Source organism: Oryzias latipes, chromosome 18 (assembly GCF_002234675.1).
Source record: "Oryzias latipes chromosome 18, ASM223467v1".
In the NCBI taxonomy this organism is placed as follows: Eukaryota; Metazoa; Chordata; class Actinopteri; order Beloniformes; family Adrianichthyidae; genus Oryzias; species Oryzias latipes.
In genome coordinates this window covers 21,699,916-21,722,218 of record NC_019876.2, presented here as the reverse complement: position 1 = coordinate 21,722,218, position 22,303 = coordinate 21,699,916, and the positions used below count along the sequence as shown (strand labels likewise).

General features: G+C 44.2%; 1 protein-coding gene across 2 annotated transcripts in view; it reads right to left on the bottom strand.

Moving 5' to 3' along the window:
* Window positions 1–791: 791 nt before the first annotated feature.
* Window positions 792–22,303, bottom strand: part of col4a5 (collagen type IV alpha 5 chain) — a 62,530-nt gene continuing 41,018 nt past the window's right edge. Inside the window, exons 19-50 of one of the 2 annotated variants that reach the window (XM_011487662.3) lie at window positions 16,796–16,889; window positions 16,298–16,585; window positions 16,136–16,225; window positions 15,602–15,672; window positions 15,125–15,316; window positions 14,886–15,054; window positions 14,666–14,758; window positions 14,490–14,594; window positions 14,265–14,362; window positions 14,042–14,192; window positions 13,814–13,927; window positions 12,501–12,668; window positions 11,517–11,606; window positions 11,159–11,305; window positions 10,973–11,071; window positions 10,802–10,891; window positions 10,295–10,434; window positions 10,097–10,223; window positions 9,683–9,862; window positions 9,551–9,601; window positions 9,282–9,467; window positions 6,449–6,457; window positions 5,039–5,172; window positions 4,870–4,942; window positions 4,719–4,790; window positions 4,494–4,622; window positions 3,417–3,515; window positions 3,138–3,347; window positions 2,889–3,060; window positions 2,701–2,815; window positions 2,391–2,563; window positions 792–2,004 (exon numbers count right to left, since the gene is read on the bottom strand). In XM_011487662.3, the coding sequence (XP_011485964.1) occupies window positions 1,920–2,004; window positions 2,391–2,563; window positions 2,701–2,815; window positions 2,889–3,060; window positions 3,138–3,347; window positions 3,417–3,515; window positions 4,494–4,622; window positions 4,719–4,790; window positions 4,870–4,942; window positions 5,039–5,172; window positions 6,449–6,457; window positions 9,282–9,467; window positions 9,551–9,601; window positions 9,683–9,862; window positions 10,097–10,223; window positions 10,295–10,434; window positions 10,802–10,891; window positions 10,973–11,071; window positions 11,159–11,305; window positions 11,517–11,606; window positions 12,501–12,668; window positions 13,814–13,927; window positions 14,042–14,192; window positions 14,265–14,362; window positions 14,490–14,594; window positions 14,666–14,758; window positions 14,886–15,054; window positions 15,125–15,316; window positions 15,602–15,672; window positions 16,136–16,225; window positions 16,298–16,585; window positions 16,796–16,889 (4,014 nt within the window). In that variant the 3' untranslated portion in view covers window positions 792–1,919. The remainder of the gene's footprint in view (window positions 2,005–2,390; window positions 2,564–2,700; window positions 2,816–2,888; window positions 3,061–3,137; window positions 3,348–3,416; window positions 3,516–4,493; window positions 4,623–4,718; window positions 4,791–4,869; window positions 4,943–5,038; window positions 5,173–6,448; window positions 6,458–9,281; window positions 9,468–9,550; window positions 9,602–9,682; window positions 9,863–10,096; window positions 10,224–10,294; window positions 10,435–10,801; window positions 10,892–10,972; window positions 11,072–11,158; window positions 11,306–11,516; window positions 11,607–12,500; window positions 12,669–13,813; window positions 13,928–14,041; window positions 14,193–14,264; window positions 14,363–14,489; window positions 14,595–14,665; window positions 14,759–14,885; window positions 15,055–15,124; window positions 15,317–15,601; window positions 15,673–16,135; window positions 16,226–16,297; window positions 16,586–16,795; window positions 16,890–22,303) is intronic. The other variant, XM_011487663.3, reaches the window with a different exon arrangement.

Here is a 22,303-nt window from a genome sequence, read left to right as displayed (position 1 = left end):
CCGATGACATGTGATCAAGCCCCCCAGGAATGATTGGTGGAGACAGTAAAGGGACGGGAATTTTCCAAAATACAGCCGAAGGTGCAGCTGAATCGCGTCATTCTTATCAAAATGTCTTTAATAAAATAAAATAAACGCAAAGAAAAAGTATTTTACGATCTTTTATATTCCTAACTCCTCAGTTTTTTATCAGGGCCTGTTTGGATGAACAGAGAGCTGAAATCCTGGAGATGGGAAATGTTGTTAGATCAGTTAATGAGGGCAATTTCCCACGGCACACTTGACCATCTCCCACGGCACACTAGTGTGCCGCGGCACACTGGTTGAAAAACACTGATCTAGACCCACTAGACAGTGCTCTGAACCTTTTTTCTTCAATGATTTGTGATTTTCACTAGTGTCCATGGATTACATGAAATGTAATGTCAATGTTAGGGTGGGGTCATCTAAGATAGCACAAGGGATAAATGTTACCAGGAAGACCTTTGAAAATCCTCAAAGACTGTTCCCCTTAGCAGAAAGTAGTCTATTTAGGTATGCTACAAGTATGCTTACTCTATACTAAAAGTCAGGCAGTTTACTTTTTATATATTATCTATATGTTATAAACCTAAAAAGTTGTAATTACGTCTGAATAAGTAATCAGTATATGTCCTACACTACACATACATGGTCCATACTCAAGTACAGTACTTTCTGCTCTAAATGCAGAATCAAATCCAATAAAAATGAACGTTTCTTTTTTTTGGGTGGGGGTTGGGGTGTGGAGTAAATTGACGCCGTTCACGCTCTCACAATAGACATGATGGACATGATATTTATTTCAGTCTGAAAAGTTTATAACAACTTCGGAGTAACATGAAAACAAAGCAGAAACAAAACAGTTTTAGACCCCCCCCTCCCAGTCAGACAGTATTAGATAGCATAAGAGCATTTTTGCTAAGAAATAAAAAACATATCTCCCCCCTCAAGCAGTACAGAGTGCCTCTGTTAGTTCACCTGAGCAAACCTGAACACTAAGCTCCAGATTTCACTCCATGCACGCTTTTGTGCCCCCACCCCCCGCCCCCCGCCCGCCACATGAGGTTCAGCATCTGTTCTCTTCAAAAAGAACGAATTATAAGTGACTGCAGTTGATTTGATGGCTCTGTGTGGTCAACTATAATGAAATACACAACCCCCCCCACCACGCCAAATACACTTAATATTTTTGCCTTTTTTTCATATCTATAGTTTTATATATAAAATACTGTTTCATTCATGAAAGCTCTGTACAATAATGAGTCCATGTCTGACAGAGAATGTGCTTGTGTGTGCGTGCATGTGTGTGTGAGCTAAATACAATTGTCACAGCAAAGAGCTTTGTCTACCTCTGAGCTAAGGCGAGGAGTTTTACATCCTGTACACGAGATCTTCTCACAGATGAGCGTATGTTAACAGGTGGGGAGATGGGCGGGGGGGGGGCATCAATAACACTAACATAAAAAAAGAAAGAAGAGCACAGGGATGAGGAAGCAGCAAGCGGTCTCGTCAGTGCGTCTGTCATCCTGATGTTGGGAAGTCAAAGTGCGGTTTAGTAACCGTGGAGATCGTTTGCTCCTCATCAAAGACAAAACAAAAAGAGGGATTTGTGGTCAAACGTCCATCATGGCACCATGTTGGGGGGGGGGGGTTCTTTTCATTCTGAGGTACTTGTTAGAGACCGAGGTTATCTGTAAGAAGGTCTGTTCACTCAGTCTTCAGGATCAATTGAAGCTGTGTTGCACAGTAGCACCATTGTTGTTCTGGAAGACGAGCCATTTTTGGAATTCCACCTCAGCATCATGTCAGCAGGTGGGGGGGGGCGGTGGATGTGCCCCCGTCGTGTCCTCCATCATACCATCCGACTGTCTTTGCTCAGGGCGGAGCGAACTGTCCGCTTACGACGTCCTCTTCATGCAGACTGCACACCGGCTGATGCGCGAACGCAGGTTCCCCGCCTTCAGCGTCTCCGGCTCGGGCTTTCTGCAAGTGAAGAGGAGGGATACTCTTCGTCATGTTTTACTGACTCACAGACGTCTGAGAGGAGACGACTACCCACCTAAGAGGGTAGCGGGCTGGCTAAAAACAACAGATCTTGCAAGACAGAAAATAAGACCTTTTTCTTAAAACAAAGGTCTTTTTTCTTTCTTAAGATACAGTTTTTAAAACAGGTTTAGTATAAATCATCTGAAAGGTGCCGGTAAGGTCTTCTTACTTTTAGCAAATTAAGTTTTTGATTTTTGTTTTTTCTTGTTTTGCAATAGGTAAATCATTAATTGAACTGAAACAAAACTGTGACCCAAAAATCGAGGTTTGAACTAAATTGTAGAGAAAGTGAATTGTGGCATCCCTAGTGTGCTCATGCTCACCTGAACATCTCTGAAAAGTCCACGGTGGCCAGCCAGAAACTGTAGGAGTTCCCGTAGTAGTTGCACGTTCCTCTTCCGTGGCACTCTATGAAGGGGGAGCTCCGGAAACTCTCCAGGCAGGAGCCAGGGGAGGCCAGAGCCTGACCGGAGCCCTCTGCACCTGCACTGGTGTGCTGAGAAAAGAGGGGGGGTCACAAACAAGTAGATGAGAGACACTAAGAAGGAGACACTTCTACATTATGGAGCTGTGGATGGAACCTCAGGAAGTGCTTGCACATTTTAATGGCAGAACAGGCTAACTCCAGCGTACCATCATGAAGGAATATCCTATCCACAGCGTCTGCCAGCTCTGAGGACACTCAGGGATCTGGATGGTCTGGCTGTGGATGGCGATCACCATAGCCGGAGCTTCACACACTGAACACCTGCACAGACATTAACCTGTTCACATGTCTGGATACATACAGAGCCGCTCTGCTGTGCTGCTGCTGCAGTAACCTGCTAATGTGAGGCTTGATGGTTTCTCCTGTGACGGGGGACATGGGCATTTCGTTGGGGGTGGACAGCCAGTAGGAGTAGTCGTTGCGGGAAGCAAAGTTGCAGACGTTGTTGATGTTGCAGAACATGAAGGGCATGGTGCTGAACCTGCGCAGGCAGCTGCCGGCTGTGCCTGAAAGAGAAATCATGTATGAGTCTGCTGTAGTTTGACTTCAGGTTTCCTGGGGCAGACGGAGCGAGCCAGCATACCGAGGTCCTGCCCGTGAGCGCGCTCGTTGCCCTGAACGTACAGCAGTGAGTAGCCGTCATAGATCAGGTTGGTGCCGTCAGGGCAGTAGGGCACCTCTTGAGCCTGGCTGTGTCGAGTGATGAGGAAGCCATGGGCCGACGCTGAGCCTGGAGGACCGCTGGGACCCTGTGGGCCATCTGCACCTTGAGGACCAGGTCTGCCCGGCAGGCCTGCAGGTAGAAATCCCTGATAAGGTCTCTGAGCTGAGGTGTTTAGACAGGTGGCTCTGCTTCACTCACCAGGCTGCCCGGGAGGTCCAAGGTCTCCCTTCAGGCCAGGTGGGCCGTTGAAACCGGGAGGACCGTCCAGACCGGGATCACCTGGATCACCTGGGGGACCTGGGGGGAGGAGGAAACACCTGCTCTAGCTTAATTTGGTCTTTTAAGTGTTGTATTGGGGACAAAAACTTTAAATAAATTCAGCTGAAAGGCAAGGAATAATGAACCTTTAATGGACTTCAAATAACAGCAGTCCTGCCCACTGTCCTTCAATACACTCCCCACCTGCACCTCCTGCTTCATCTTTCTGGGTTTTCCTCCCCCTCCCTGGGTATTCTCTTCAAGCAATGCAACAGCACCATCCGCAGGTCTAAACTAGCATCTTCAGTAAACCCAACCATGTGTCTTATTTGTTTCCCCCAAACACACCAGACCTTAACTTTACTGTCTGAAATAAGGCTTTAAAAGGTGCTGCCTCTACAAGGTAGGAGGTTCCTGCCAAAGGCTCCCAGTTTGAATCCCGGATTGGTCCTTTTGTGTGGATCTCCAGCTTTTTACCCACAGTCTAAGGCATAACTATTACGGCACGTTCACACGGCATTTGCCTGATGTGTCCCTAGCTTTAGGTTAACTGGTGAGCGTGGGTCTGTGTGGTCCTGTGAAGGACCATGAGGTCCGTACCAACAGGGGGGGCTACAGAGAGCACCCCCACATCCTGATTAGGATGGAGCATAATCTGTGTGTTCAACAGGGGCAAAGATCTTAAAAGCCATAAAGTGAGGAACTGGATGCTTTAAAAACTGCAAAACCTTCTTTCAACCTGAAGGAAGTTCTCCTTCACCTCTCCAAAGTGGAAGAAGTTCCAGCTCCTTCCACACTCCTAAGCTCTGTTAGAAATAATTAAAAAAAAACAACCTCAAAATAAATCTGTAAAAACAGTCAAAACATTTGACTGTTTGCATCTAACCATTTCTGGAAAAAAAAACAAGAACAAACAACAGGAATGATTAAGCCTCAAGTGGTTTTCAAAGCATCTCTTTTGTTCTCTAAACACATGACTAAACTTCAATCAGTTTATTCCAGTCCTGATTCACCCACCTGGCTCTCCATTTTGACCTGGAGTCCCAGTCTGGCCTTTAGGACCAGGACTGCCGGGGGGACCAGGGGGCCCTCGCACTCCCTTCACAAAGCCAGGAGGGGGTTGTACAGCCGGATCACCAGGTGGACCTGGTGGAAGATTGAATGTTGTAAAGTCTGTATTGCCCAGTGAAACATCAACAAGAACGGACTCATTTTCAGCTAAAAGCCGAGGTGTAAACTCACCGGGTGGTCCCAGATTCCCAGGATCTCCAGGAAAGCCACTGGGACCCTGTGGACCCTGGTCGCCTTTTGGTCCTGGAAATAAAACAAGAAATAGTTCTTAGTTTGGCTTACTTAAACAATCATAAGTTAAAGTAAAAAATTATCCACCAACCAGGAAAACCTGGAACACCAGGCACTCCAGAGTCTCCTTTCAAACCAGGAAGACCACTACTTCCAGGGGAGCCCTTATGAAAAGCAGAAGAAGGTGGTTATATCAGGATCTGCTTTAAATCTCTGAGCAAAAAAAGAACCTTTCAGTCTGATGCGACAGACAAACTCACCGGAAATCCTGGAGTACCAGGATCACCCTTCTGTCCAGGGAAGCCTGGCTGGCCAGGAGAACCAGGAAAGCCCTTTTCACCTTTGACACCACCACCTCCTGGGAGCCCACGGGGACCTTCGGGTCCAGGTAGACCTTAAGATGCAAAAGATGAGAGAATCTGACCTCTTCCAACATTTCTGACTCAAACTTCATGTTTAAGCAGTGTGTGATGCAGGAGCATTCAATTGTTAAGACAGGAGTTCATGCTGAAATAAAACAAATGAGAAATAATGAAATAGGGATGATTCTGCAAAACGGAAAGCGGTGTGTGTGTGTGCACAAAGAGTATTACTCCACACCCCCAATCAAAATCAGAATAAGATCAGCAGAAAGTTTGAACCACAATCTGTGCTTCACAGCGATCAAACGTTGGCTCTAACCTGCAGGACCTACGAATCCCACAATTCCCCGGAAAAGTGGAGCCGGGTTGGTTCACGGGGCACAGATGGAGAAGCGGGTTTAGCCAGCAGCAGAACAGAAACAGTCACAGCAGAACATAGCTGCATTTTAGCTTTCAGAGCTCACCTCATCATCATGACCTCTGACAGGTATCGACTCTGTTACCAGCAGGAAAGACGTCAGATTTCATTTTTACACAGAAATCCCAGAAATAAGACTAAAATATTCCATAAATCAGGCACTATATTACTATATTAGATCATTCTGTCCCACTCTGGGTTATATTGGATAATTCTGAGTTACTTTTACCTTATTTTACATTAATATTCAATGTTCAAATTTACTCTAGATTAGTATAGGTTATATTTGTATTTCTATAAATTACAGTGACACAAGTTACTCTGTAGTGCCCTGGATTATTCTAAATTAATTTAGATTCTCTAAATTTAAAGATTTTCTAAAGTGGATTTGGGTCCCCTGGATTATCGATTCCTGTCAGAGATGAGATGATGAAGCTGATACTAAACTCTGGAGGTTTGATTTGAAACACAAAATCCACACGATCGCGACAGCATGAAGGCAGAGAGGAAAAACCGCATTTATCATTTGTGGAGTGCAGAAAGTGTGATCAGCCATAGCAGGGATCCTGGAGAACCAGGAAAGTAGGTTCTCTACTGCAGAACTTGAAGCAGCAGAAAAGTTTCTGGAGTTAGTTTCTTCTCAGGTTGTTTTATCATCCGGGTCAGAGTCAAAGTCTGCAGCATAAACCTGTGATCCAGATTCTGTTTTATAGAAGCATGCATGTGATAGAGCACATGGCAGTGAACATGATGGTGGATGTGCCTTGTGCACGTGAAGAAGTAGGTGACGGTGCACGTGGCAGACCATGTGTCTCGTGCACAGTTCGAGCACTGACTGGGGTGACAGTGCTGCCTAAATGCAACAGAAGTCAAGATGACTTTTTTCTGACCTGGGACGCCTGCAGGGGTGGACCCAAAGGTTGGTCACGAGGAGGTGGGGCAGCACCACAGTGGGTGGAGCCATGGCACAGGAAATATGGAGCAGAGTTTTTTAAGCATCATTTCATGTCTCCTTGTGTTCATCCTCACACAGAAATGGAGCATTGACTTAAAACCTCAGAGGTCCTTCATAAATATTTATTCTTAAGTGAACAGGAAGTCATTTCTGACTGGCTTAGAGGGGCTGACCACTGCAAACGCACAGCTGATGAACAGAATGATCAGTTTGGTGACAGAAGAAGGAAAAGTCTGAAAAAAACTTTTAAAAATCCTGTGGATCTTCAGAAGAAAATGCTTGGCACATGAACCTGTAGGTAGAAGATTTGTGAGTGATCTCGCTATAATGCCTCCATGAACAAAGAAGGACAAGATGAAACAAGATGTTTTTCTCCTCATCTTCCTTCAGGACCATTATCTGACAGCTTCAGTGGGACTTCACTGGGAGTTTTAAGGGGTCAAAAATGTTTTTTCCTGTTTGCTGTCAACCAATCAAGGGATGCACCTAGTTTTCCTGGGTTCACAAACACACAAACACCTACACACACCCACACACAAACTGTATACCAGGGGTGCTCATTACGTTGCACCTGTGGATCCCAGGCAATCAGTAATAATAATAATAATAAACTTTTTTTATATAGCACCTTTCAAGATAAAAAATCACAAAGTGCTTCCCAATAAAACAGAGTAAAACACTTAGTATAAAAACAGAATCAGAAAATAGCTATTTTAAAAAGGGTTTGTTTTTAGCTGCTTATTAAAAGAAAACACTGAGTCTATAGATCTGAGGCTGAGAGGAAGGGAGTTCCAGAGGGATGAAGCCACTGCTGCAAAGGCTCCATCACCTTTAGTATTAACCAGGTTCTCCTAACAGCAAGCAGACCCTGGTCACCTGATCTCAGGGACCTGCTGGGAGTGGATGGTTGCACAAGGTGTCTTATATAGACTGGTGCTTGGTTGTAAAGAGCTCTGTATGTTAAAACCAGGATTTCAAAATGCAGTTGGAAACGGATGGGGAGCCAGTGCAGCTGGATTAGTAACAGTAACAGATCAGTAACAGGTGCATTGCATAGAGAGCTTCCCACAGATCTGACTTTTTCAATAAAAAAGGATAAAAAACTTTCACAATCCCCATTGGAATGGATGGGACCAGCAGGTGGACTAGGCATAACAATATAATTAATGGTGTTAAATAGCACCTTAGGATTACCCCTGCTTTTAGAAATGAGATTGGAAAAGTATGGAGCCCTCGCATCACTAACAGCACTGTTGAAAGAAACTCAAAGCGGTACAGGAGATTAACATGTAGGTGAGTTCTCTTCCATAAGTGTTCAGCTTTTCTGCAAGACTGTTTTAGATGGTGAATACTGTCATTTATCCAAGGAGATACCTTAGTGACAGGTGCAAGTCTAGTCTTCTTGGGACAGACTTTATCCAAATTGGAAAGACAATAACTGTCCAAAAGACATAATAAATAATTAAGATCAATGCACGAGTGAAAACCAATTGAAAAGAATCAGAAAAATCAGCCGAGAGTTTAGAATGTGAGAGCTGATTTCTCTGTGTGCAGTCAAGAGAAAAAAAATATGTTGGTGGGAAATAAAAATCTCTTCAGAAAAAATGCAGTCCATATTTACACCTCAAAGTAAGTGTGCCACCTTTAACATGCACATGTTGAATAAAGTTAAAAGAGTCCATGACACTGCTAAAACCTTTCACAGTCTCAGTCTTGCTTCCAATCTCACCTTTTATGATCTAGATCAATGTCTCCTAACTCAGGTCTTTGAGGCACACTGCTCTGCATACTAGCAATGCTACTGAGATAAAACACACCTGATTTAGCTCATCATCAACCTATAAAGAAACATTACAGCGTCTGTCATAGGAGCCTGCGGTGTTTAGGTAGGTTTAACAGAAAACTTGTAGGACAGTATATCCTGACAACCAGGAATGGGAAACACTGATCTGAAGCTGCGTTCACATCACATTCGGCAGCGCACGTTCAAGCAACCACTTCCAATGAAAAGTCTATGTAAACGAGCATAAATGCGTATTTTGGGCATTCACATTCAAAATGTTTGTGTTCATGCGTCGCTATGCAAGTTTCTACAAACATTTCCGAGCTCAAAGTGGAAAACCCATGGCCACTGAATGCGTGTTTAAAGTTAAACCGGTTGAACTTTGACCAATCAGGGACTTGGATTTGGTAGTGACATTTGGATGGCGTCCCTTTACATTTGTGGAAATGCTAACTGTTTGAAAATTGATCATGGAAGAGAAAAAAATAATTGCAGTTTGTGCCAAGTTTGTTTGATTTATATGACACCAAGTCTTTCAGATATCAGAATAGAGCTGTGAAAGCAAAAACCTGGCGCAAGATTCATGAGATTTACTCTACTTTGACATTTCGCACCAAGCCTCTTTCAACTGTAGGTGGTGGACATGCGCTAGTATCGGGTAGTGACAGTCCAGTCTAAACACCATGGGATAAAAGTGCATTCTTGAATGTGCATCAAATGCCTGGTGTGGACATAGCTTAACAGATGTGGGACGGTGGAAACTTTCTGCCCTCCAGAAAGCTTTCTGCCCCACTACAATGTGACAAATCAAATTGCTGTTGTTCGCGAACACCACTGGTGTTCAATTGTTTTTCTTTTCTTTATAGATCACTCTCAAAATGTAAACATTTGTTTTTCTGACAGTCTGTGAGCCTCTAAAGATCAACCCACACCTAATCAGAAACACAAGACAAGACGCTGGTGATGAACACTAAATGGGATTTACCTTCTCTGCCAGGTAGTCCGGGTAGTCCCTGGAGACCTTTAGGGCCTTGCATAGAACGTCCCGGGGACCCAGGATTACCTGGGTTACCAGGAACACCTGGGGCACCATTAAAGCCAGGATCTCCTTTTGGACCAGGAAAACCTGGAATACCAGGTGGACCAGGAGGACCTAGGTCTCCCTTCATGCCTTAAGAGGCAGCAACAGAAAGAAAAGTGAACACAAACAACAAATACATTCACAATAAACAAAGGGAAGCAGCGCAAACTCACCCGGGATACCTGGGAGCCCAGAAGGACCAGGACCACCAAAACCTGGAAGTCCTGGAGGGGAAAATATAAACCAATCAAACTAAAGTAATTATATCCAAGAAAAATGCACACAGAGGACAATTTATGACATACCTGGCTCTCCTTTGATTCCAGGGGGTCCTGGAATTCCATCCCGACCTGCTTGACCTTTCTCTCCACGGAGCCCTGGTGGCCCAGTCAAACCTGGCTCTCCCGGTCTACCTGGACTACCTAGGGGACCTGGAATACCAGGTTCCCCATCTAGACCCTTAGGGCCTGTGGGTCCTGGAGATCCTAATAGACAGAAGAACAGTCTATTAGTGAAGATTTTTAGACATTTTCAATTAAGTTGAACTCCTAATAAAAAAGACAACAATTTCCATCCCAATAAAAAAAGACAACAATTTCAAATCTAAGATGTTCTTTTGGAGGAAGTGAAACTGAAGGCAATGGTGATAGGCAGGTTTCATTAATAATTTTCAGATCTTATTGAAACCATTTCTAAACCTTATTCTGATCCACAATTACCTATGAATCCTGGCAGACCTGGCTCCCCCTTAGCACCTGGTCCTCCTGGTCCTCCCGGAAGTCCAGGTAATCCTGAACTTCCTTTTGATCCTGGATTTCCTGGGAATCCTGGCTGGCCTGGATCACCCTACAGGAGAAGTTGAAGCATGAAGAAAAGAGTTTTCCAACCTCAGACATGTTAGCTGCAGCATCTGCTACCTTCTGCCCCTTCATTCCTGCAGGTCCAACGCCAGCAGAGCCGGGTTCACCTTTGCTTCCTGGGAAACCGGGCGCTCCTGGTTGACCTGGTAATCCTGGCCTTCCTGAAATACCTGGCAGACCTTTCAGGCCTGAAGGCCCTGAGGAATTACCCCAGAAAAACAGAAAAGGTTGGTGCTTCCAAAACATCACAACAAGTGACTGTCCTTTCTTAATGAATGAGGCTTTGGAACTGAATTCAGGAAAAGTGTTTGTTAGAAAATAACGTTTAAAAAAAGTAGTTTACTGCGAAGTTTTTAACTAAAGCCTTGTTGTAACAAAAAATAAATAAAATCATAAGTTAAAGCTGAGGAGAACATTAGATATGGAGGGAGGTTCGAATAGCAGCTGGACAAATCCAGTGCGTCCTCCTTAAGCTACTGATACATGTTGGACAATGATAACACAACACAAAAACACACTTATAAACTGTCCTCAGGGAATTTCAGGACAAAACCTCTCACTAACCTGGAATTCCCATATCGCCCATGTTGCCCTTTGGACCTGGAAATCCAGGACTACCTGGACTTCCAGGAAAACCAGAATCTCCCTTAGGTCCTGCAAAAAAGAGAATCTAACTATAAAAAAACATTAGCTGAATATTTCTGTCGATGTATCTAAGAGCAGTTAGTTCCAGACCTTGTGGTCCCGGTGTTCCAGGGCGTCCATCTGTTCCGGGAAGACCAGGGTCACCGGGAAGTCCAGCGATGCCTTTCTGCCCTGGAAAACCTGCAAGGCCTGAAGACAACACATGGCCAGAATTCATCTTTACTGCAGATGCAGCTAAATTATCTCAGACAAGTTTTGCATGAAGTCTTAAAATACCTGGTGGTCCAGGATCTCCTTTAATTCCTTTAATGTTCTCCGGTGGCCTGGCGATTCCTGGAGGGCCTGGAATACCAGGATCTCCCCTGTCTCCTTTTGGACCAATGGGGCCTTGTGGACCATCTCTTCCTGGAAAGCCTGGATCACCTATGATGAAAATTTTTTTAGGAGTTCCTTCTGTTGTTGGATGTGAACCTTGAGAAAGATCTAGCCTAGAAGAGATGTTAGAATTAAGGCTCTTCAGGTCGGACATGCTCTGCTGTACACAGAACTCCTGTTTAGACTAACTCGTGAACTGAAAATGCAAGAAGATTGGTAAATTTTCACATGTAAGGAATCTTGGAATGAGTGCAAATACCTTTAAATCCTGGAGCACCAGGAATTCCTGGACCCCCTGGTCCTCCAGGAGGTCCAGGAGGACCCATGGGACCCAAGTCACCTTTCTGACCTGAAACAGTCAAACAATTGTAAGGAACACATCACAAGCTAAAAACTGCAGGTTAATGTGTCAGAACAACACAATAACACATCTCTATTCCTGAAGGTCATATCCACAAATAAAGGAATAAATAGATATGAACCTGCACCAGCTGTGAAGCTCAGGGGACAAAGGGTAGGTAACCCCCCCCCCCCCCCCCACACACACACACAAACAGTTCAATCAATCAATCAATCAATCAACCAACCATCTTAGGTGTTCCCAGATGTATAGCTTAGATGTCCTCAGGCAACTAATTGCTTCTTCACTTCCTTAAAAACCCTGAGCGGTGTATGAAACCTTCTGTTGTCCAGCTCAATTTAAGGCGCACAGGAAGTGGAGGTTATATATAACTGCCCATAGGACTCCTGTAGAACGCTCACACCAGTAACACTTTGATTGTCTAATTTCCTAAATTCTAAAAAAAGATGCACGCACTTATCCCTTGAAAAGCACTAATGGACTTCTTGTGCATTGCAGATGATTCGGTAGGCTGAAAGCATGAAAGAATCTGCACGATGTGCCAGCATTTCACCTACTTACCTTACTTATTACCCTTGGACGTTTTTTTAAATGTTCCCTTCAACCTTCCACCAGCAGCATGCTCGTATTTAAAAAAATGTGTAAAAAAATGAGGGATCTACAAGCTTACAGCGCAATCTACAACTTAGATTTTTCTTGTGGGCAACCTGCGTTTGCCCATTTTTCGTCCGCAGAAAGCCTACCTGTCAGGGCAGGTGTGACTAAGGCTTTAAAAGTTGTCACACAGAATTTTTACAGAAATCTTTCTTCCTAGTGTTTTTCAGTCCATTGAGAAAGAAAAACAAGACCGCTGCTTCAGGGCTACAATGTATTATATTTTACCGGGAGATCCAGGAAAGCCATCGCGTCCAGGACCTCCAGGTGGTCCTGGAGATCCGACTGGTCCTTGGCTACCTGGGAAACCAGGACTTCCTCTTTCTCCTGGTTGACCTGGCATGTCTCTACCTGGAATACCGGGGTCTCCTTTTGCTCCCTTCGATCCAGGAAACCCTGCATCAAGAAATGAAGAATTCAGTCTGGAGTTATAGTGTCACATTTTCTCTAATGCATAGACCCCAAACAGTCTTGAAGATTTAACTGCACAGAATCAGAGGGAGCAGTATAATAAAGGTAGGGGTGAGGTCACAGCTGGAGACACATTGGATGGAAGGATGGCAAAGTGTTAAATGAATCTATGTAAAATGATGGACTGTGCTGTCTCTGCTGATCATCAGGGGAGACATCAGTGGATTAGTGCAATTAAATGCAAAGACAGCACAGAACTAAAGACGCTCTGCAGTTTTAGCAGTAGTACGCTAACTTTGTTATCAGCGGATTTTGTGTACATGCTGGATCAATTGTTCCAGTGATTACAGCATCACTTAAATGCTGACGCTCTTAACAACACCAGTTTTAATTTCATTTTCATAATTTCAGTCATGAGCATAAGAACACCTTTGCTTCCTTTGGTAATTTAGAGCAAAAGAAGTCTAAAGTATAATCAGACATCACGATGGAGATGGTCCAGGCTCTTATTGGGCTTCAGATCTTTGGCTGTGTAAATATCAAGAGCTTGTCACTTTACTAAACATGGGGTAGAACTTCTGGTATAAGCAGCTCAGCAAAGACTGATTTCTGATATGGGTCACATAGTCCAGTTAAAACACCTTTTACAATATAACTCCTTGATTTTCTTTCTAATTCCATTTAAATATATTTATCATTGTTATTTTGAGATTTTTTTTAGCTGATTAACACTGTAAAGCGAATGTTGGGCTTTTCTACACATAAAACCTCTCGTATTTATGTATAGATACGCAAGTTTCTACGACTGTTGTCAGGCTCTAAGTACAAACGTGTGGCCAACGTGTGTTAAACTAAGTTGCACTTTGACCAATCAGTGACATTTATTTGGTAGTAACATATGGATGGCGTCCCCTTTAATTCAAGGAAGTGCCAACCGTTTGAAAATTGATCATAAAGGAGAAATTAAAAATTGGGCTTTGTGCCTGGCTGGAAATATATGACAAGATTTGCACTGCCGGCCCATCAGGTATGTAATGACAACACAAATATGCTGAAGGACAGCCTTATGCACATTCAAAACTGCAGCAGTCTGCCGCCTTTTTTGAATACAACAGCTCTCAATGACCTACCAGGTGATCCTGGTGAACCAGGAAATCCAGGAGGACCTATGGGCCCAGGGAGACCAGAAGATGGGGATCCAGGTGGTCCCCGAGGTCCAGGATTACCGGGTGTTCCAGGCTCACCTGAACAAGGACAAACGTAACTCACACCTCTGTCAGATTACTGACTGGATCTTAATTATTCTCCTGAAAAGGTTTAAATGAATGCCAAAGGTTTCCTTCCAGCCTCAAGATTACCTTTGGGACCTGGAGTTCCATCGAATCCAGAACGTCCTGGCTGGCCAGGACTTCCAGGAAAACCAGGATCTCCCTTTGGTCCAGGAAAACCCTTTTGTCCTTGTAATCCTGGTTGACCTGGAGGCCCAGGAAGTCCAAAACCAGGCTCCCCCTACCACAAACACAAACAAACTTAGATTTGTTTTTGCCACTGCATCCATTAAACTTTTACACATGATCCCACCTTGGGTCCAGGGAGCCCTGGCTGGCCAGGAAATCCATCTACTCCAGGTCTCCCTGGTTCAGCAGGTGCACCTGGCTGACCTGCAATACCTGGGAATCCTGAAGCAGAAATGGGTAAATTGAGAAAGTCCAAATGGAGGTTGTGATTAGACATAAAGATATGGAGAAGAAAAACAGAAAAGGATGGTTGAAAAGCAGAGGTAAAAGATATAAGTGAGCAGATAACCTTTAGGTCCAGGAAGACCAGGCAGTCCACTTCCTGGGACTCCAGGATCACCCTTCACACCTGGTAAACCAGGGAAACCTGGCTGTCCAGGCTGACCTGGGGAACCTGATGGAGGCAGAACAGTGTTATCATGGTTGACCTGAACAGGAACCTGCTCTGTTGTGAAGACTGTATACCTGATGGACCTGGACGTCCTGGGTCACCATCCTGTCCTCTGGGTCCTGGTAAACCTTTCTCGGCCACTGCTAGACCCGGTTCACCTTTAGGACCTATGAGACCACATTGGACGGCACGGTAATTTTAAGGTGAGCCCACAGAACCAGCTCTGATCAACCATGACCATGCAAACCAACCCTCATCTACACTCACAGACTAGATCTACATGTATCTTTTTACCTGGAGGTCCAGATGGTCCTGTTCTTCCAGACACACCCTGTACACCTTTCTCTCCTTGTGGTCCTGGAGGTCCATAACCAGGGGAACCAGGAGGACCTCTGTCTCCAGGGATGCCAGGTATACCTGGTTCACCAGGTGGCCCTGGCTCTCCTTTCGTCCGTGAAGAACCCTGCATGCGGGGGTCAGACATGTCAGATAGGACACAAAATGTGGGTTGTAAACAACTCAAAGCAACTAACAGGGACTCCTTTGGGCCCAGGAGGTCCAGGTTGTCCATCCTGACCGGGTCGACCGTCCAAACCAGATGGACCGGGCAACCCAGGAAAGCCGGTGTCCCCTTTCTCTCCCTTCAGACCTGAAACGGCGACAACTTCCCCTGGATCTCCCTTGTCCCCACGGAAACCTTGAGGCCCCTGAGGACCAGGATTTCCCTGGAAGAAAGAGGGAAACTCAGCCAGTAAGTTTCCATGAAACTGGAGCGAAATGTGTTCCAAAACGCTGAGAGTCACCAAGCGCAGGAATTATCAGCCATTTCTGTCATTTGTTAACAAATGTGTCTTAAAAAAAGATCTGCATCCTTTGTGATGGAGAAAGAGATGGTTGTTCTGAAAGACCGCCCCCCTTTTCCTTAGAGGAGGGATTTGTAATTAAAGGTCAGTGAATCACAGAATCCTCTAAACTGAAGTTCTTCAGTACTAGAAAACAAAATCACTCACAGGAGGTCCGACGGGACCAGCTGGGCCTGGGAATCCTCTATCCCCCTTGAATCCTTGAGGGCCAGGCGATCCTGACAGAACAACAGATGTTACCCTTTATCAACATCTTCTTCAGAGAGACAACGTCTTGGGAAACATTTTTTGCTAAAACCTCACAAAAATCATGGGAAATTTCTAATGAACTACTGCCGCTCTGCAGAAACTATGTCCTAGAGAGAATGACACAGGTTCTTAGATTTTGGCTAAAAAAGGCGTAATCATAACCAAAAGACCACTGGAAATGCTTTTAGAATAGATCAAAAGATGTGAGATTTTAATAAGCAATGTCTTAAAAGGACGAAAAACAATCTTTCACAACCAAACAAGCAAATAAATAAATGAATAAATAACCATGACAAATCAACGTCTTTCAGGAAAAAAAAAAACCTTTCTTTCTCTGCTTTCTGATTTTTTTGATAAAACGAATTGAAGGATTGTCATGGCACACATTGATCACCACGGGCATCAGCAGAACTGTCACACTTATGAGCTTACCAGGAAATCCAGGCTGTCCGGGAGGTCCCGGGGGCCCAGGGATGCCGTTGGTGACCCCAAAGCAGTTCACACAGGTCTCCCCCTTCTCACCTGAAACACCAGCAGGAGACCAGAGTCACAAGGCTGCTTGCAGTCCGAACTCTTCCAAGAAGGAAACCTCACCTTTCTGACCCTGCTCCCCTTGGAAACCCCTGTCTCCTAAGGTTCCAGGAAGCCCAGGTGGCCCAGGAATGCAGCTCTGTCCAGGTGTGGAAAAACCTTGAGGTCCAGGTGGCCCTGGTGGACCAGGAAGCCCAGGACCTCCTTGACGTCCTGGTGGGCCCGGCAAAGAGATCCCTGGATCCCCAGGTCTTCCTTTTTGACCCTTCTCTCCTGGATACCCCGGAGTTCCAGGCACACCTCTGCCTCCTGTAGCTGGGCGCCCCGGTTCTCCTGGAGGTCCGGTGAAACCTGGAGAAAAACGGAGGGTCAATGAAGCAAAAGCTTTTGCAATGAACAACAACATTTCCAACTATTTCTTTTCATTTTTGTTTATTTTTCTTTTGGTTAGAAGCTGTTCAGGCTGCAGCTCACAGGATAAATTCTGAAACATGTCGCCATGGCGACCAGTACTCCTCATTTATAACAGATTGAGCTGGTCCTCAGAGCTGCAGCGTTTACCTTGTGGTCCTCTTTCGCCTTTGAGTCCTGGTGATCCCGGTATACCTGGCTCACCCTTTGGCCCAACCCGACCTGGTTCCGTGTCAGGAATAACCTGATCATTACACAAAGAGCAAGAAAAACCACAAACACTGTCAACATCATAACAAATGACGATATTCTACACAAAGAAAGAAGAAGGTTCTCAGCCATCCAATGAGGAAATGCCATATTTGGATTATTAAAAAGCTTTGCAACTTTTTGAATAAAGCTGGTTAAAAAACACAGTTCAGAAGAAACAGATCAAAAGACTAGAGATTAAAGATACAAATGCCTTCATCTAAGTGGCCGAAGATGTGAAATAGACCGTTTGTTTATCTGGTGTCCTAGCATCAAACATACTTGAATGAAAGCTGTTAGACCTGCAGAATATTGAAATTGTGGGAATTAACATGTGGTTTTCTTTTCCAAATACAATCATATATTGTTTGAACAGTTTATCTTGGAAGAAATGGCCGCCACCTCCCTAAGCTTTTAACAGGGGCCAGTGCGTTGGGAGGAAGCATAAAATAATATGTGCTTTAAATCTCCATATCTCTCTCTTTTTTTAAACACACAGATCTTAAAGTAAATCAAACCTTTTATGAATAATTTGCTCCAGAGGATTCACAGATTACACAGGCCAGTTGATTTAGCGTAATGTCAGCAGATATACTTCACTCGCTTTCAACCTTGCGGCTTATTCAATGATGCGGCTAATTTATGCATTTTTTTCTTTTTTCATGCATTTTTTCTACCGAACACTAGGGGCGCTTGAGCAGAAAGGGTAAGAGTGAGACAGCGGGAATACGTTATATGTGTCGATGAAGACGCAAGTTTAATGTAAATGCCTGCTTTGTGAATGCATAGCACCAACAGACCCTCATCATGGAAAATGCAAGAAGAAATGCATTTGATGCAGCTTTCAAATTAAAAGCAATCGTTAAAAGCAGTGTGAAAATATCCACCATCACCAACGGGTTTGGAAAAGCCGGTCTGCTGCGTGACGGAGAGGACAGCGCAAGCTCAGGATGGAATTTGCCTAAGGATGAGAGTGACACTGACAGCGACAACGAAGGAGACACTGAGAGAGTGGCGAAGAATATCTGACGCTATTCCAATCCGACACTGAGGAGGAAGACTTGCATGGTTTCAGTGCACAGGAGTCCCGTCTATAAGTTACTGCTGCTCTCGGTGACTTTTACCGGTATGTTTTTTTAACCAGCCCTGTTAGTGCTGTTACTAACACATTGCTGCTGTGTTACTGCCGCATCACAGGCACTGTTTGGAATAGAGCTGTGACGGTGCCGGATTTTTGATCACCGCGGTGATGAAGCAGCAGGAGTTGCGGTGTCGCGGTTTATGGCAAATGAATACCGGTACAAGTAATAATTACAACGCACTATTCATTATTAACAAATACCAGTAACAACTAACTACTAACTAATGAAATAACTGCATAGGTGTTATAGAATGAGTATGTGTGTCAGTGAGCTAAGTGTGTAAGAGGAAGGAGCGCGAACAGAGCGAGAGTGAGTGAGAGCGCTCTCTAGGAAGGTAAATATGCTCCTAAAAGAACGCATTTTTGCACTTGAGAACTTGTAATATAGAATGTGAGAACTTGCTTACCAAAAATCTGCATCTGTGTGTAAAAATCTTCTGCTGTGAACTGACAAATTCCCATTTGCATGTGTTCATTTAGAGTTACAACTTCAACTCTGTGATTACAACTGCTCAAATTTGCTTCTGCGTGTGCTCGAATCTGCTGGCGCAAAGCACAGGTGCGCTACAACCGCGTTCTGAATTCTGACACATTCCTTGCGAGAAACTTGTGTCAAAAAGGATCTGTGTCCGAAAATGGAACGAGGGGGGAGGGAGGGTTGGAGGAGGCGGAGTCAACCAATCAGAGTGCAGGACTCAGAGAACTTGGTAAAGTTAGAAAGATCCTCACAGATTCGGACTTCCTGCTTCAATAACTCTTCTGATAAACGTTCAAATGTGACAAAAGTCTCTCAATCATTTTGTATTAACACAGAGAGTGAACTAAAGAAAAAAGTCTGTTTTTTCCTGCATTTGAATGAGAAATTATCTCTTCATGCTTTAATGCAGACACGTAGCGAGAAGGCTGCCAACGGACCGTCAGCAGGAAAATCATCTTTGTTGTAGCAGGACAACAGGGCCAGGGTTATTGAGCACCTTTATTATATTTAATATGTATTAACATTTGAAAAAATATATTAGATTAGATCAACGCGTTCCCCGCGGCTGTCGCTGACCCAGGCGCTGGGCAACGGCTGGGTCTGCGCGACCTCTGTGCTCTGCCGTCGGTCAGCGGGATCCTCACCTCTCCTTCCTCCGCCTCCAGCCGTCACCCAGCGCCTCAGGTCAAATCTACAAGTGCGTTCTTTTTGGAGCATATTTACCTTCATAGCTCCCTCCTCTTTCTTACACAGACGTGCGCGGATGTGTATCAGCACATACACATCCTCATTCTACAACACATGTTTTAATGTGGGCACATGCGGCTTATAGACAGATGTGGCTTATGTATGTACAAAATGGTTCATCCTTTAAAAATGTAATACATGCGGCTTATAATCAGGTGCGCTTTATAGTCCGGAAATACTGGTAAATAAAAATAATCAATGCTAAAAAAAGAAAAAAAGAAAGAAAGTATGAATTTTTTTTAAATGATTAAAAATGAAAATTCCTTCAGTCAAAGAGACAAAATTGAGGGTAAAAAGAGCTGGTTCATATTCATCATATATTTGTAATCTATTTTTCTATGCTATATTTTTATTCTAATCTATTTATTATTGTTTTAATTTGTTTAAAACTATTTTCTTTAAGGAGTTATGTCACTAAACTGACCTTCACTCTCTTGTTTTCATCTGCAAAAAACATTAGATACTGAAAATAATTCAAAAATAAGAACCTTCACCGACACTTTATGTTCCAGATCGATATTACTTTCCGTCACAGTAACGCATGCAGTTTGTTTAATTTATGTTTTAAAAATCCAACATTATTCTTCATTTTAGAGCGATAATTACATGACCTGAATTGTATTTTTTACTAAACTCCATCAAATATATAAAGATCGCAAATCAGCTATCTCAGACGTACTGATATTTTTGAGAACAGATTTTTATGATCAGAGTATTCGAGTACTCATTTCACTCCCAACCGTCACTTCCAGTTGTTCTAACAAATGGGAGATTCCACCACAATGTTTTTAATGAAACACTAAAGGAGGCTTTGAAGAGCCAGTGAAGGGAGTTGAAACTCTGTGTATAAACAGTCCCATGTCTACATTCATACGCTGATGGAGGCAGAGCTCCCATGCAAGGGACCATCCAGGTAACCGGGAGGAATATATTGCCCAAAAACACTTTAACACACATGGGAGGGGGGGCGGAGCATAAATTGAACCTGCATTTAGAAGTTGACTGCTCTAATTCTGCATCATGATCATCCATATCTGGGCTTTTTTCTTTTTTAAACTTGTCCTGTCCAACAGCTGAGAGCTGAAGGCCTCTTGTGTTGGACATGTTTTACTTTTGTTAGGGTTATGTAATTATCATTTGCTTACACACTTTAAATCACTATAGTATGATTGGCTCAGTTCTATCTTTCAGTAAGAGTTACATGTTTATTTGTACATTGTTGTTTAGTAAATAGTAAATTTTAGTAAATAGTAAATGCTACTTATTAATAGTAATATATATATATATATATATATATATATATATATATATATATATATATATATATATATATATATATATATATATATATATATATATGCAAGTCACGACACACCAACCTGTGCACAGCCTGGATTGATTACAAGACGGCCTATGACTCAATGCCACACACATGGATCACTGAATGCTTGGAGAAGTACAACATCAACAGGACTCTAAGAGCCTTCATAGGAAACTCAATGAAGCTGTGGAAAACCACCCTTGAAGCCAATGGGAAGCCACTTGCACAAGTGTCCATCAAATGTGGGATATACCAAGGTGATGCTCTGTCCCCACTGCTGTTCTGCATAGGTCTGAACCCCCTCAGCCAAATAATCAACAAGACTGGCTATGGATACCGACTCAGAAATGGGGCCAACATCAGTCACCTCCTCTACATGGATAATATCAAGCTATATGCTAAGAGCAAGCGTGACATTGACTCCCTGATCCACACCACCAGGATCTACAGTACTGACATTGGGATGTCATTCGGGCTCGAGAAATGCAGCCGGATGGTGACAAAGAGAGGCAAGGTAATCCACACAGGAGGGGTCTCACTCCCAGAAGGAACAATAGCAGACATTGAGGACAGTTACAAGTACCTTGGAATCCCACAGGCAAATGGCAACCTGGAGCAGGCAACAAGGAAAGCTGCAACAGCTAAATACCTCCAACGAGTAAGGCAAGTCCTGAGAAGCCAGCTCAATGGCAAAAATAAGACCCGGGCAATAAACAGCTACGCACTGCCCGTTATCAGATACCCTGCAGGAATAATAAGATGGCCAAAGGAAGAGATACAGACCACGGATGTTAAAACACGAAAGCTCCTCACCATGCATGGAGGGTTCCATCCCAAATTCACCACCCTGAGACTGTATGCTAGCCGCAAGGAAGGAGGCCGAGGACTAGTGAGCGTAGAAGCCACTATCCAGGATGAAACATCCAAGATCCATGAGTACATCAAGCTCAAGGCCCCAACTGACAGTGTGCTCAGTGAATATCTCAGGCAATGGAGAACAGAGGATACAGTGCTGGAGGACAGATCCTCATGGGAGGACAAACCCCTGCATGGGATGTACCACCGGACCATAACTGAAGTGGCTGATATCAAGAAGTCCTACCAATGGCTAGAAAGGGCTGGCCTACAGGACAGCACCGAAGCGCTCATCCTGGCAGCCCAGGAACAAGCCCTGAGCACCAGAGCAATAGAGGCTCAGATCTACCACACCAGACAAGACCCAAGGTGTAGGCTGTGCAAAGAAGCGCCTGAAACAATCCAGCACATAACTGCAGGGTGTAAGATGCTGGCAGGGAAAGCATACATGGAGCGCCACAATCAAGTGGCTGGAATAATATACAGGAACATGTGTGCAGAATATGGACTGGAAACCCCAAGGTCAAAATGGGAAACACCTCTGAAGGTGGTAGAGAATGAGAGGGCAAAGATCCTGTGGGACTTCCAGATCCAGACTGATAGGATGGTAATGGCGAACCAACCAGACATTGTAGTGGTGGATAAAGAACAGAGGAAAGCTGTTGTGGTGGATGTGGCAGTGCCAAGCGATGGGAACATCAGGAAGAAGGAACATGAGAAACTGGAGAAATACCAGGGACTCAGAGAAGAACTGGAGAAAGCCTGGAAAGTGAAGGTGACAGTGGTGCCTGTGGTAATTGGAGCACTTGGGGCAGTAACCCCCAAGCTGGAGGAGTGGCTACAACTGATCCCTGGAAAGACCTCAGA